The sequence below is a fragment of the Pipistrellus hanaki genome (assembly GCF_964339955.1).
Source record: "Pipistrellus hanaki genome assembly, chromosome: 10".
NCBI classification, from domain to species: Eukaryota; Metazoa; Chordata; class Mammalia; order Chiroptera; family Vespertilionidae; genus Pipistrellus; species Pipistrellus hanaki.
The window spans coordinates 55,121,988-55,134,753 of NC_140512.1; the positions used below are offsets into that span (position 1 = coordinate 55,121,988).

General features: G+C 39.4%; 1 protein-coding gene across 2 annotated transcripts in view; it reads right to left on the reverse strand.

Moving 5' to 3' along the window:
- Positions 1 to 2,131, reverse strand: part of KLHDC10 (kelch domain containing 10) — a 42,903-nt gene extending 40,772 nt beyond the window's left edge. For both annotated transcript variants that reach the window (XM_084897654.1, XM_084897653.1), the window contains exon 1: positions 1,840 to 2,131. In XM_084897654.1, the coding sequence (XP_084753780.1) occupies positions 1,840 to 2,026 (187 nt within the window). In that variant the 5' untranslated portion in view covers positions 2,027 to 2,131. The remainder of the gene's footprint in view (positions 1 to 1,839) is intronic.
- Between the last annotated feature and the right edge of the window lie 10,635 nt (positions 2,132 to 12,766).

Here is a 12,766-nt window from a genome sequence, read left to right on the forward strand (position 1 = left end):
TGCCTACTTGGGGAATGAAAAAGAAAGTAGAATTAGAAAAAGAAAGAGGCTGATGACCCCAAGGCATGAATTCTTACGGTTTAAACAAGTTTATCTTTACCTCTGGACAAACAGCCATTCTTGGCCTTTCGTGATAAGGGAATACAGAAATACAATAATAGCTCCACACTGAGGCCCCTTATCAGAAATCATGGCTTCCGCTGCCACCTAGTGGTAGCAGTGAGGAAGTGCATCAACCAGGTTCTTGAAGCCCGGGAACGTCTCTGAAGCCCAAGGTATACTGAATCTAAGATCAAAGACCTAAAGATTTCAGCAGTAAAGGGTAAGCTGGTGGTAGGTTTCGGTAAGAGATTCATCTTCTAATCTGTCCATACACAAAAATGTAAGTTTCTGTTATTAACTTGGGGTAAGAAAAAAAAAAAGGACTCCTGTTTTCTTTTTCATGTTAACGATCACATACCATTTAGTGATTGTAAAATACCCAATCTAATACTACCCACTCAAACCCAACTCCTGGTGCATTATACATGTGACTATTCAATAGTACTTTAATGTTCATTTCAAAGGCGCATTAAAAATGGGCTAATGTGTATTTCTACCACACATCAATAAGTGTACCACAGACATAAGCAATTGTCTCATTGAATGTGCAAAATTCCCTTTGTTAGCCTCAAATTAATCCAAATAACAATTTTTGACTGCTTAAAAATACAAGGCACGATAATAAACACAATTCAACAACCATCATGTTCTCAAAATTCATCAGCTAAATATATCACTGATAAAATCAACTTCAACATTGTTCACACAAAAACATGGTGCGTAATTAACACATCCTCCTGATAGTTCTCTTCATGGTAAAAGAAGATTTTCCCAATTAATGTCTGACCTTCTGAGTGGTATTTACTTCCCTGCCTTCCTTCTACTAACTGATTATTTACTTATAAATGTATAGTGTTACAGTGGTCTGTACACACAGATAAGTTTGACTTGTCTTTGTGGGTTTTTTTAAGACACCTGAACGGAAGGATATGGAATTGTGGGCCAAAACGTGAAATAATCATATTGGGTACATTTTCCCCCCCCAATTCTTAACCAACTGTTTTTGAAGAGTTAGACACGGCATAATTTTGGCGGTATATTCTTGATCTTCGTTTTTCCCCCCTTAAAATCCAGTCACCCTATTCATTCTGTCTCTGGACACTCTGAATAATGTCACTAGTTTTCCCTAGTTCTCTTGGAACTAAGTTTTCCCTAGTTCCCTTGGTTCTGTGTCCCACCCACCTCCCAACAGCCCGTCCACGCCTAATCCTCCTCGCTTGGTTCAGAATGCCTAACTTTTTTTTGCACACTCCAGATAGTTTTTACAAAAAAAAAAACACTCCTTGGGATGCTCTTCCCTCTCCTCTCCTCGATTTGACACCCTTTGAAACCATAACGTCCACAGCTAGAAGCCAATGCCTTTCTTGGACAAGATCAAACTCTGCGGGAAAGGACGAGACTAGGAGCCGAGTGAGCGAAACATTGGGGAATGGTCAGTGAGACGGCGGGCTCTCCTTTGAAAAGAAAACACAACTCTCAGCACAAAGCTTTTCAACAGGACAAAAATAAACCACCACCACCCGCCCTCCCTCTCCCCCGTGGGTTCCTGTCCCTCCCTGACCTCACAGACACCTTTCCTTTTCTCGAAGCCCCGGTCCCTCTGAGAAGTGTGGGGCCTGCCTTCCTCCTCTCGAGGGACAGAGAGCCAGGGAGAAAAGCAAGGGCAGCAGTGCCCGGCCCGCCGCGCCCGCCCGCTGTCAGGGCCGCGGGACCCCGACCCCCCCCCCCCCCACTCACCTGGCAGGTGCGGCCGTCCGGAGAGTTGCACGAAGCGGTTGAGCTGGCCAGTCCCCCGACCCCCGCTGCCCCCGCTGCCCCCGCCGGCCCCGCTACCTCCGCCGCCGCCGCCGCCGCCGCCGCCGCCATTGCCCGCGGCGCCTCCTCCCCTCCTGCGGTTCCTGTCCCAGCCCTGGGCGGCTGACATGACCCGCTAGCGATAGCCGCAGCCCGGTCCCGGCAGCCCTGGGCCCGGCAACACTAGCCGAGCCTCCTAGCAGGGCTCCTCTAGAGACCCAGGAGACAGGGAAGGGGGAGCGCCGGGTTTCACCAGGGACCAATGAGTGGCTGACTTCGTGACAGGCAGCCAATGGCCGGCCGTCTTCTTGACAAGTGGAGGGAGGCGGGGCGAGACGTGGTAACCATAGATATGGTTGGGGGTGGGGGGCATGTGGGCTCTGAGTAAGGCAGAAGCAGCCGCTCCTCGCTCGCACCCACCACGGGAGCCAATCCGCGGCGACTCCGGCAGGTGGGCCAATCGAAGGCCGAGTGGGCGAGGCCACGCCTGCGCAGAGAGCAGGCGACGGCTAGACCCGGGCGGGCAGGTGAAGATGAGTAACCTGTGCACCGAGAGGCGCAGGTGGAGGCCGTGGTATTCCTCCAGCTTTGCCGCCGGAGGTCCCGTTCCCTTCCCCTGACCCATGACACACAAAAAGGGCTCTTTTGGAGGGGAAAGTCCAGGGGCGGAGGCAAAACTTAAATGTAAGGCGGTATTCCCGGGTTCCCTCTCTCTTGTCTTTCAGTGGACTGACAACTCCGTAATTCAAAACAAGCCACGTCCCAAGCAAACAGCTTTAAACATGGAAAAATGTTCAAGCTCACCCGTAATTATAGTAACACGAATTAAGACGCCCCTCCCTTCTCTCCAATGAGATACTAGCTCTGGATCATTACGTTAGAAAGATTTTTTTTTTTTTTTTTTTTTAATAACACCCAGCCGAGAATAGAGTGCCAAGAAAAAGGAACTTTCATAGCTGACTGGTGGCTGTGGAAACTTTTTTATTCAATCAAACACCTTCTGCTCATAGAGAATTTTAATCAGCTGAAAGACAGGAACAGATCGAGAGCGAAGGAAATTGTAGATGTTACGGGTCAGAAGTTCCTATTGTTCCCAAATTAAACAGAAAATGTGATTTTGAACTTACTGGGCGCGGTGCAAAGTGGGAACATACAGATTGTTCACTGATGTTTATCAACGATGAGGGAAAAGAATGTAAATTGCTCAAAGGAAACGAAACTTTTCAAGGTTTTCTCCCTCGTGTGTGTGTGTGTGTGTGTGTGTGTGTGTGTGTGTGTGTTGCTTCATATGAGTAAGATGACCAGATTTTAACATTGGTAAAGCGGGACACCATTGACCGGGGAGGGGGGTGGGGTTCTTGATTAAAAATTTGGTCTATAAAAATTTTCATAGAACGCAAAAATAGTATTGTAATATATTTTTTTTTAATTTCAACATAAGTACAATTTACAAGTATAATAAAAAAAATTATGTATACTAGTCGTGTCACTTTCAAAGCCGGCGCTAGACTTTTTGCCGCCACTATAAAATATAAATAATACGAGTACTGTCTGCTAAATTCAAGAAAATTTATGTATTTATGAAATAAATTACTTACCTAAATTATCTGAATAGCTGATTTGTAATGACATCACTTGTTTAACTAGCTTACTAGCACGTAGTATGATGTGTATGGTCTGAGAGACGGTTACAAAATGTTTTTGTTGTTGCCAAGCCCAAAAAATGCCATTGTTCATTAAGTCCAAACAATGGTGGTCGAATTCTAACAACTGATCAACAATGCGAACTTTGATAAGCAGTTCTCGATAATCAATTCTCAACAATTATTTGTTATTATTAAAGTTTAACATTATAAAATTAACAAAAATAATATAAAACTCATATCCTGGCTAAATAGCCACATGGCAGCCGAAACCATATATTCCCTTCCTATTCTCCCGCCGTGCCCTAGCTTGTCGTGCATTCTTTCCAAAAATTGGGATTTTTAAAAATATTTATATTTTTATTGATTTTTTACAGAGATGAAGGGAGAGGGATAGAAAGTTAATAGAAACATCCATGAGAGAGGAACATCCATCAGCTGCCTCCTGCACACCCCCTACTGGGGACTTTTTTAAAACGCCCCATATCGGGACTGTCCTGCCAAACGTGGGATGTCTGGTCAACTTACATATGAGAGAACCTCAAGTGATGCTGAGAAAAAAGAAAACCTGCTAGAGCTGAGGATGTGTACCCCTTGGTGCCTCTAATTCCACCTTATTATTCTACTTCAGTCCCTGTTGCCAGGTATTTTACCCATTGAACACTATAATGCACTGTTTATGAAAATACTGTGGACCTGGGGGAAAAAAGTTTATGGCTCTAAAATATAAAAATCAAAATGAACAAATGTTAATTCTCTAAAGAAACTGAGTGACCAAATAGTAGATAAAGTAAATGTTATTTTTATAGAAGTACATATTCCAAGTAATAAATAAAAAGTGAATGATAGAATGTCATCATTTTGCAGCCCTAATGAATTTAGAAATCAACCCATTGAGCATTAACCATCCTAGTATCACAAAATGAAAGATGAGACTTGTGTCTCTACAACATAAAGATGACAATGACGTGTCTTGTAGGAAAAAATTTGAATCTTAATCTCATCATACATCTATATCTAACTACCAATTTATAGAAAATACAGGGGAAATACTACAATGGAACATTTTTTAAAATGCTACAGAGATACAAAGAGCAAAATCCAGGTTATTAAAATTCTCCAGGATAAACAAACAAGTTTCTTCAACAAATAAATTGCAAAGGAAAATGAGTTGAGGGAAAGATGTGTAGGTTAAAAGGAAACTTGTGAAGGTTGTATAACTGTGAATACACTAAAAATCATTGAACAGTAATGGTTGTACAACTTTGTTAATACATTTAAACCACTGAGGTGTACAATTGAAAGGGTGAATTTTATGGCATGTAAGTTATATCTCTTTCTTTTTAAAAAAAAAATATATATATTTTATTGAGTTTGGGTTGGTTTGTGGTTTTTTGTTTGTTTGTTTGTTTGTTTTTGTGGTTTTTTTACAGAGAGGAAGAGAGAGAGGGATAGAGAGCCAGAAACATCAATCAGCTGCCTCCTGCACACCCCCCACTGGGGATGTGGGGATGTGCCCACAACAAAGGTACATGCCCTTGACCAGAATGGAACCTGGGATCTTTCAGTCCGCAGGCCGATGCTCTATCCACTGAGCCAAACCGGTTTGGGCGCTCTCTCTCTCTCTCTCTCTCTCTCTCTCTCTCTCTCTCTCTTTTAAATTTAATAATATAGCAAAGGAGAAGTGGATGGGAAGCTTGATGAAAGAACATTAACCGTTAGCTGAAGCTGGGTGATGAGTACATGAGAATTGTCATTATATTGTTCTGCCTACCTTTTGTATGTATTAGAAGGTCTTCATAATAAAAAGAAAAAATAGTCTAGAAAAATAAGATTATATTAACCATCAATTGAAAATTATCTCATAGTTTTATGTTTATATTCAAAGTTAAATTTCAGAAACAAAATGAAAGATTTATTCTTGACTAAATTTAAAGCATTACATTATTTTAAAAGCCTTTTTAAACGATGAGAGCCAAATTATTTTACCTTAGAATGTGAGTACACTTTGCTGGGTATTGACATGATTTGCAGAGGGACCTTCAAAATAAGTGCACACAGACAATATGTACCTGCTAACACAATGTAAAAGCAAGTACTCAATATCGCCTATGAAGTAATAATGCCAACAATATTAACTCCAATCTAATCAATATTTAAGCTATAACATCTACTTACAGCAACTTTCAGGGAGAAAAGGGACAAGTTAAATGACATCTGAAATAATCAAATTTAGGGGGACAATCTCCACAATATCTAGCCTAGTCTCGTCAATATCATGAAAAACAAAATGAAATAACGCAAAAAACAAATGGGATGGTGGTAACCCCTAATGAAATAATAGATCTAGGCAATGATAATCAATAGCTCCTAGCATAACAAAAAGAAACCAGACATTATGTGTCTGCTGACAAAAGTACACATAATCATCTTTGAAGGAGTCTTACCCCCCAAAAAAACCTAAATAATATCAAACCATTAGTGTTAACTAGCAGTTTATAGGAAATAAAAGGGACAGAATATGTTCAATGGTATCTTGAGAATATAATTTCCAAAATATATAACGTAGAAAGCTATAAAGCAAACAGCCTATTTTCTTCAACATTATATTTTGAGGAAAAGAGAATCAAAAGATTAATAGTTTTAAGAAACATCAATCAATGTAGTGTTTGGTCATATTTGCCTTTTGATTAGAATGAGCCAACTGTTTTTTTAATGGGAAATTTTGATTGGGTATTGGATTATATTCAGGAATCAGTTAATTTTTTTTTTTTTTTAGATATTTTGGATGTTTTTTTAAAAAGAGCTATTTTAATATAAATACCAATTTTATTTTATTTTTAAAATATATTTTATTGATTTTTTACAGAAAGGAAGGGAGCAGAGTTAGAAACATTGATGAGAGAGAAATATCAACCAGCTGCCTCCTGCACGCCCCCTACTGGGGATGTACCCACAACCAAGGTACATGCCCTTGACCAGAATCAAACTTGGGACCTTTCAGTCTGCAGACCGATGCTCTATCTGTTGAACCTAACCAGTGAGGGCATAAATACCAATTTTAATGGAATCAGTTAAATAGAAAATAAAATAGAAAACAGCCTGGCTTGTTTGGCTCAGTGGATGAGTGCTGACCTATGAACCAGAAGGTCAGAGTTAAAGTCCCAGTCAGAGCACATGCATACTGAAATATTTACAGGCAAAATGCTATGGTGTCTAGGATTTGCTTCAAAATAATCCAGGAAGAGGGGCATGGAAGACAAAATGAGAATGAAATGTACTGGCCAGTGCGGCTCAGTTGGTTGGAGCATCACTTCGGTGGGTTTGGCCAAAACAGGTTTGGCTCAGTGGATAAAGCGCCGGTCTGCGGACTGAAAGGTCCCGGGTTTGATTCCCGTCAAGGGCATGTACATTGGTTGCAGGCACATCCCCCGTAGGGGGTGTGCAGGAGGCAACTGGTCGATGATTCTCTCTCATCAGTGTTTCTAGTTATCTGTCCCTCTCCCTTCCTCTCTATGAAAAATCAATAAAAGATTTTTTTTAAAAAAGTGGTGGATTTGATTCCTGGTCAGACTCCTGGTTGATGTTTCTTTCTCTCTCTCTCCCTTCCTCTCTCTGGAATCAATTATATATATATATAAATTAGAATGATTGTAGATTAAACAAGGATGGCCAAGAGTTTATACTTAGTATAGCTGGGTGATGGGTACTTGAAGTTAATTACACTACTTTCTCTCTTTTATAGTTTAAATTTTTCCTTCATAAAAAGTTTTGTTTAAATAGTTCTTTAAAAAGCAATTCCAGATTAAAGGGAATTTACAACAAATTGTATGTAGTTCTCTTGAACAAATAAACATAAAAGATAATTTTAGAACAACTGAAAAATATTTTAATTTGGAAAGGTTATTAGAGAATATTAGGAAATTAATGTTATGTTTATTAGGTGTGATAATGACATCAAGGATAGATAACACAATCTATTTTTTTAAATGCATAATAAAATAATTAAGAATGGACTATCATGCCCTGGCTAGTGTGGCTCAATTGGTTGATATCACCCCATGCACCAAGGTCACCTGTTGATTCCTGGTCAGGGCACATGCCTGGGTTTCCGGCTCAATCCCCAGTAAGTGTTGTGCAGGTGACCAAGCATACATCTATCTCTTCCTCTCCCTTCCTCTCTCTCTCTCAAGTCAATAAAAACGTATTTAATTAAAAAAATAAAATAAGCCCTGACCTGTTTGGCTCAGTGGATAGAGCGTCGGCCTGTGGACTCAAGGGGCCCAGGTTCGATTCCAGTCAAGGGCATGAACCTTGGTTGCGGGCACATCCCCAGTAGGGGGTGTGCAGGAGGCAGCTGATAGATGTTTCTCTCTCATCGATGTTTCTAGCTCTCTATCTCCCTCCCTTCCTCTCTGTAAAAATCAATAAAATATATATTTTTTTTTAAAAAAAAGAATAGATAATCATAATGCCTTAAGACAGCAGGACCATCTCTACTCTCCTGGGGCTTACCCAAGAATATAGTGTGACCAGCAGTAAGAATTCTCAGTTCACACTAACTCAGGAAAATATAGTCAGTCGGAATTAGCAAGAAGTCTGTATTGAGAATATTTCCAGGAAATGATATTTTGCAAATGTTGAGTACATACAGTGATTCAAATGAATTTCCAGAATTGCTTTCCCACAGAGATTCTATCTTTTAATGTAGTGGGGAAGTAGAGGATTGGGGGAGTGGTAAAAAGCACTTACTATATTATGAAATCTGGTTTTATTTGTCAAATTGGCACCTTAAACTCAGCGCTGTGTAACCCAGTGGCTCTCAGCTCTCACTGCACATTGGACTAACCTAAGGACATTTTGGAAAACACTGATGTTCAGCTCCATCCAGACCATTTCGATCAGAATCTCTGGAGCACGGGCATTGCCATATTTTCAAAGTCCCCTGAGCTATTCACATCTAATGCCAGGGTTGAGATCACAAGTTTAACCCTCTGTATACCAGTTTTATCAAGTGCAAAATGTGAGTAATATCTTCTGTTTTAGCCTCTACTGAGAATTATTGTGAGAGGTCAATGAAATAGCATATGTGAAAATACATGGAAAAATATAATGTTTCACCCCAGGGTCATATTCCCATGTTAGCAATCAATGTATAGCAATCCTTTAAAAATGTTTACTTCTTGGACTGTTGGTTAGTTTGTTATAAATTAAATATGACCCAGGATCATATAAATTCCTTGGTGAAGAGTCAAATGTGACTAACTGCTTGTCATCAGCCCAGATCAATTAGCATTGATATGGAGAAGCCCAAAGTAATGAATCTTTAGTTTACTTAATTGTGAAAAGTATAAGCATTTATACATGTAAGCATTATACACATAAGCATTACACATATAGATGTCATAGAAATGCAAAATATATAAATTGCAGCTAAAGTTAAGTTTGGCTGCCCAAAGAAAAGAAAAAAGGAAAATGAGGGCTCACCTGGTGTGAACTAGACACTTCTATGTGTACTGATTATTTATTTATTTATTTATTTATTAATATATTTTATTGATTTTTTACAGAGAGGAAGGGAGGGAGATAGAGAGCTAGAAACGCCGATGAGAGAGAAACATCGACCAGCTGCCTCCTGCACACTCCCCACCGGGGATGTGCCTGCAACCAATGTATGTGTACTGATTTTTTAAATGGGCACATTAGCCCTGGCCAGGTTGCTCAGCTGGTTAGTGTCATCCTATTTGGGATCAAACCCCCATGCTTGGAATATTTTCCAAGCATAGGGGTTCGATCCCAAATTAGAGCATATATGAGTCAACAATTGCTGAAACCGGTTTGGCTCAGTGGATAGAGCATCAGCCTGCAGACTGAAGGGTTCCATTCCGGTCAAAGGCATGTACCTTGGTTGGGGGCACAACCCCAGTAGGGGGCGTGCAAGAGGCAGCTGATCGATGACTCATCAATGTTTCTAACTCTCTATCTTCCTTCCTCTCTATAAAAAATCAATAAAAAATATATAAAAAGAGTCAACCAATGAATCCTATATAATAAAAGGGTATTATATGCAAATTGTCCCCTCCATTGGAAGTTCGACTGGAGTTTGACCAGGGAGTGGGGCTGGGCCATCAACCACCCAGGGCCCCTCCCCCTGGCCAGCCTGGCCTGAATGGCCCGGATCAGGGTTGAGGCCAGCTAATGCCATCCGTGCACCAATATGTGCATAGGGCCTCTAGTGTATAAATAATGTGCAAATTGATCTTTCTCTCTCCCTTCCTCTCTCTGAATTTAATTTAAAAATATATTTTTTAAAAGATATTTTAAATAAAAATAAAATTAACCCACTATAGTATTTTTAAATGATGTTTAAAATATATTTTTATTGATTTCAGAGAATAAGGGAGAGGGAGAGAGAGATAGAAGCATCAATGATGAGAGAGAATCATTGATTGGCTGCCCCCTGCACGGTCCCTACTTGGGATCGAGTAGTACTGTCCCAGCACTGAGCCACGTAATCTTACAACCATCAACTATAACAACAATGCTCTTGTAGTGGTGTTTTATAGCTGAAAGATTAAAACAGAAGTCAACTGTAGTTTATTGTTATTTAACAAGTTTTCTTTTACCCTTGACATCAGGAAAATGACATGATGTGACACAGTAATATATTCCATTAGTTTTTGCAGGCTAATGAGAAGAGGACAGAGGCTCCATGTAACATGTAAACAGGTACCCATGCCAAATAAAGGCTGCATGATGTCACAGCAGGAAATCCCAGTAAAGTTTCATAGTGGTCCTAATGTGTTAAGTTCAATAAAAAAAAATGGAAGTTTATTTTTTAAAAACTGAATAATGGTCCCACATTTTTTAAAGTAATGTGAACGAGTCATTTATTTATTTCATCCAATAATCTAATAGAAAGTTCTGGGTTAAAACTCGACACTTTTTCCCCCCGACATCTGTAATATTGAACTTGAAGTTCAGATATTTTTTTTTCCTATTCCCAATTCCAATAATAATTGGTTTATATACTCATTTGATGTGGCTTTATGTAACACTAACTTAACTACAAGGGAGCAAGACAGTTTTATGAAAATATCAAGTGACATCTCGTTAAATTGACATTAGGGGAATGCTCTCTGGCAAACATTTGTGAAGTATAACATCCAATTATCCCAACCAAGTAAATAGAGCCTTACAATTATTAATATCATTTTGCATTTTGATGTAACAAGCTTAAATGAACAGGCCCTCTCTGCATGTGTTAATATTATTAAAACTAAATTGCACAAGCAGATTAAATAGAGAAACTAAATGGGGACACATTTTTCACTTTTCCCCAACATTGATAATTGTAGTTTAGCAAAGCAACATCATTAATCAGAGTAAATTAATGTCACTAATGTGGTGTTTTGAGTTTATGGTTATCTAACTTATAAGTTTATTTTATGTTTTATAAGCACTGTAAGCATAATAAGCTTATAAATAATTTATGCATTTTAGTAACATTTTGATAAAAAATAACTTGTCAACATTGAGGAGCCTTTTTTTTCTTTTAAAACAGGACGAACAATATTAAAAGGTGAAATGAACATTACTCAATTTTAAGGAATACTGTTCTACCAAATTCTCCTTGTTGCTTAAGTTAAATTAGTTTTGTTACGCCAGGCTAATAGCATTCTAATTAATATACTACCTTAAGAGTTGTAAGATATAGATGCAAACCATAAAGTACAATTCCAATGTAATATTTACTATACAAAGTAGATTCTTAATAACTAGAAATGCTTTTTAGTTACTCAGCTGGGAGAGGTAAAATAATACAATATAATAATAAAGTTGTAATAGTCCCAAGATTACAATAGCCATATGGGTAACTACACCACGATGTCTTTAAATTCAATTTTAATTTTTAAAATAATGACTATGGCCAAAACCGGTTTGGCTCAGTGGATAGAGCATTGGCCTGTGGACTGAAGAGTCCCAGGTTCGATTCTGGTCAAGGGCATGCACCTGGGTTTCGGGAATATCCCCAGTGGGGGGTGTGCAGGAGGCAGCTGGTCAATGTTTCTCTCTCATCAATGTTTCTAGCTCTATCACTCTCCCTTCCTCTCTGTAAAAAAATCAATAAAATATATGTAAAAAAAATAATAATGATTATGTCCGTATTATGTAATCATCCATAAGTAGAGGAATAGATAGAAAAAGTAAAAATCTCCCCTTCACTCTCCACCTGGTCCTACTTTCTACTCCAACAGACAGTTTGATGCCTAACCTTCTAGATCTTTTTCTATATATTTACCCGTATGCACCTATCCTATTTTAGTTTGTTACATAAGTGGGATTATACAGAATGCATACTGCAGATGGCTTTTGTTCTTTTACACAACGTATCTTGGACGTGTTATTATATTTTAACTTTTAAATTATTTTTTAATCTGCAGCCATTCTTCTGTCACCTTTGGTGGAAACTCGAAGAGTGAGGACCTCTTAGGTTTGCCTTTTTTGCTGGTGGGCTCCCCAGGAAGCATCGTTGGAGTCTCCCCTCTCCAGCTAGTCCTCATGTCCAAGTCAGAGTCTCCCAAAGAGCTTGGGCAGCTGCGGGGGTTTGAGCTTTGAAATTGCTGATGGGAGTCTGAGGAGCCCTGTTGAACAATGGGGACCCTCACAGACTTCATGGGGATGAGGGATCCCAAACCTAGTGCTTCTGAGGTTTTGGGTCTGTCACGATGCCACTGTGGAAGAGGGGGTGGGAGAATTGTGGAACCAGAGAGGGCTGTCTCAAGAGAAGATTCTCAAAAACCTGGTCCCCACTTAACTGTGGAAAAGACTTTAGTTGGTGGTATTGAAGAAGACAACGAAGAACATCACCTAAGAGATTATTTTGAACAGTGTGGGAAAATAGAAGAGATCGAAAGCATGACTGACCAAGGCTGTGGCAAAAAGAGAGGCTTTGCTTTTGTAACCTTGAATGTCCGTGACTCTGTAGACAGACTGCTCATCTCATACACTGGATTTTGAGAAAATGGTTAATTCAGGGATTGGTGAACGTTCAAGGGTCTAATTGTGTTGACATCAACATAGAAGTGATAACTTGGGTGAAACTATTGCTCACTGGCTGGCACTCAGGGGCATGTTTACTGAAGTGAGTCTTTCTGATTTGCTTATTTTCAAAAACAACAGGTAGTTGTTGGCTTGGCTTGCAAAAGCATGTTCACTCGGGTAAG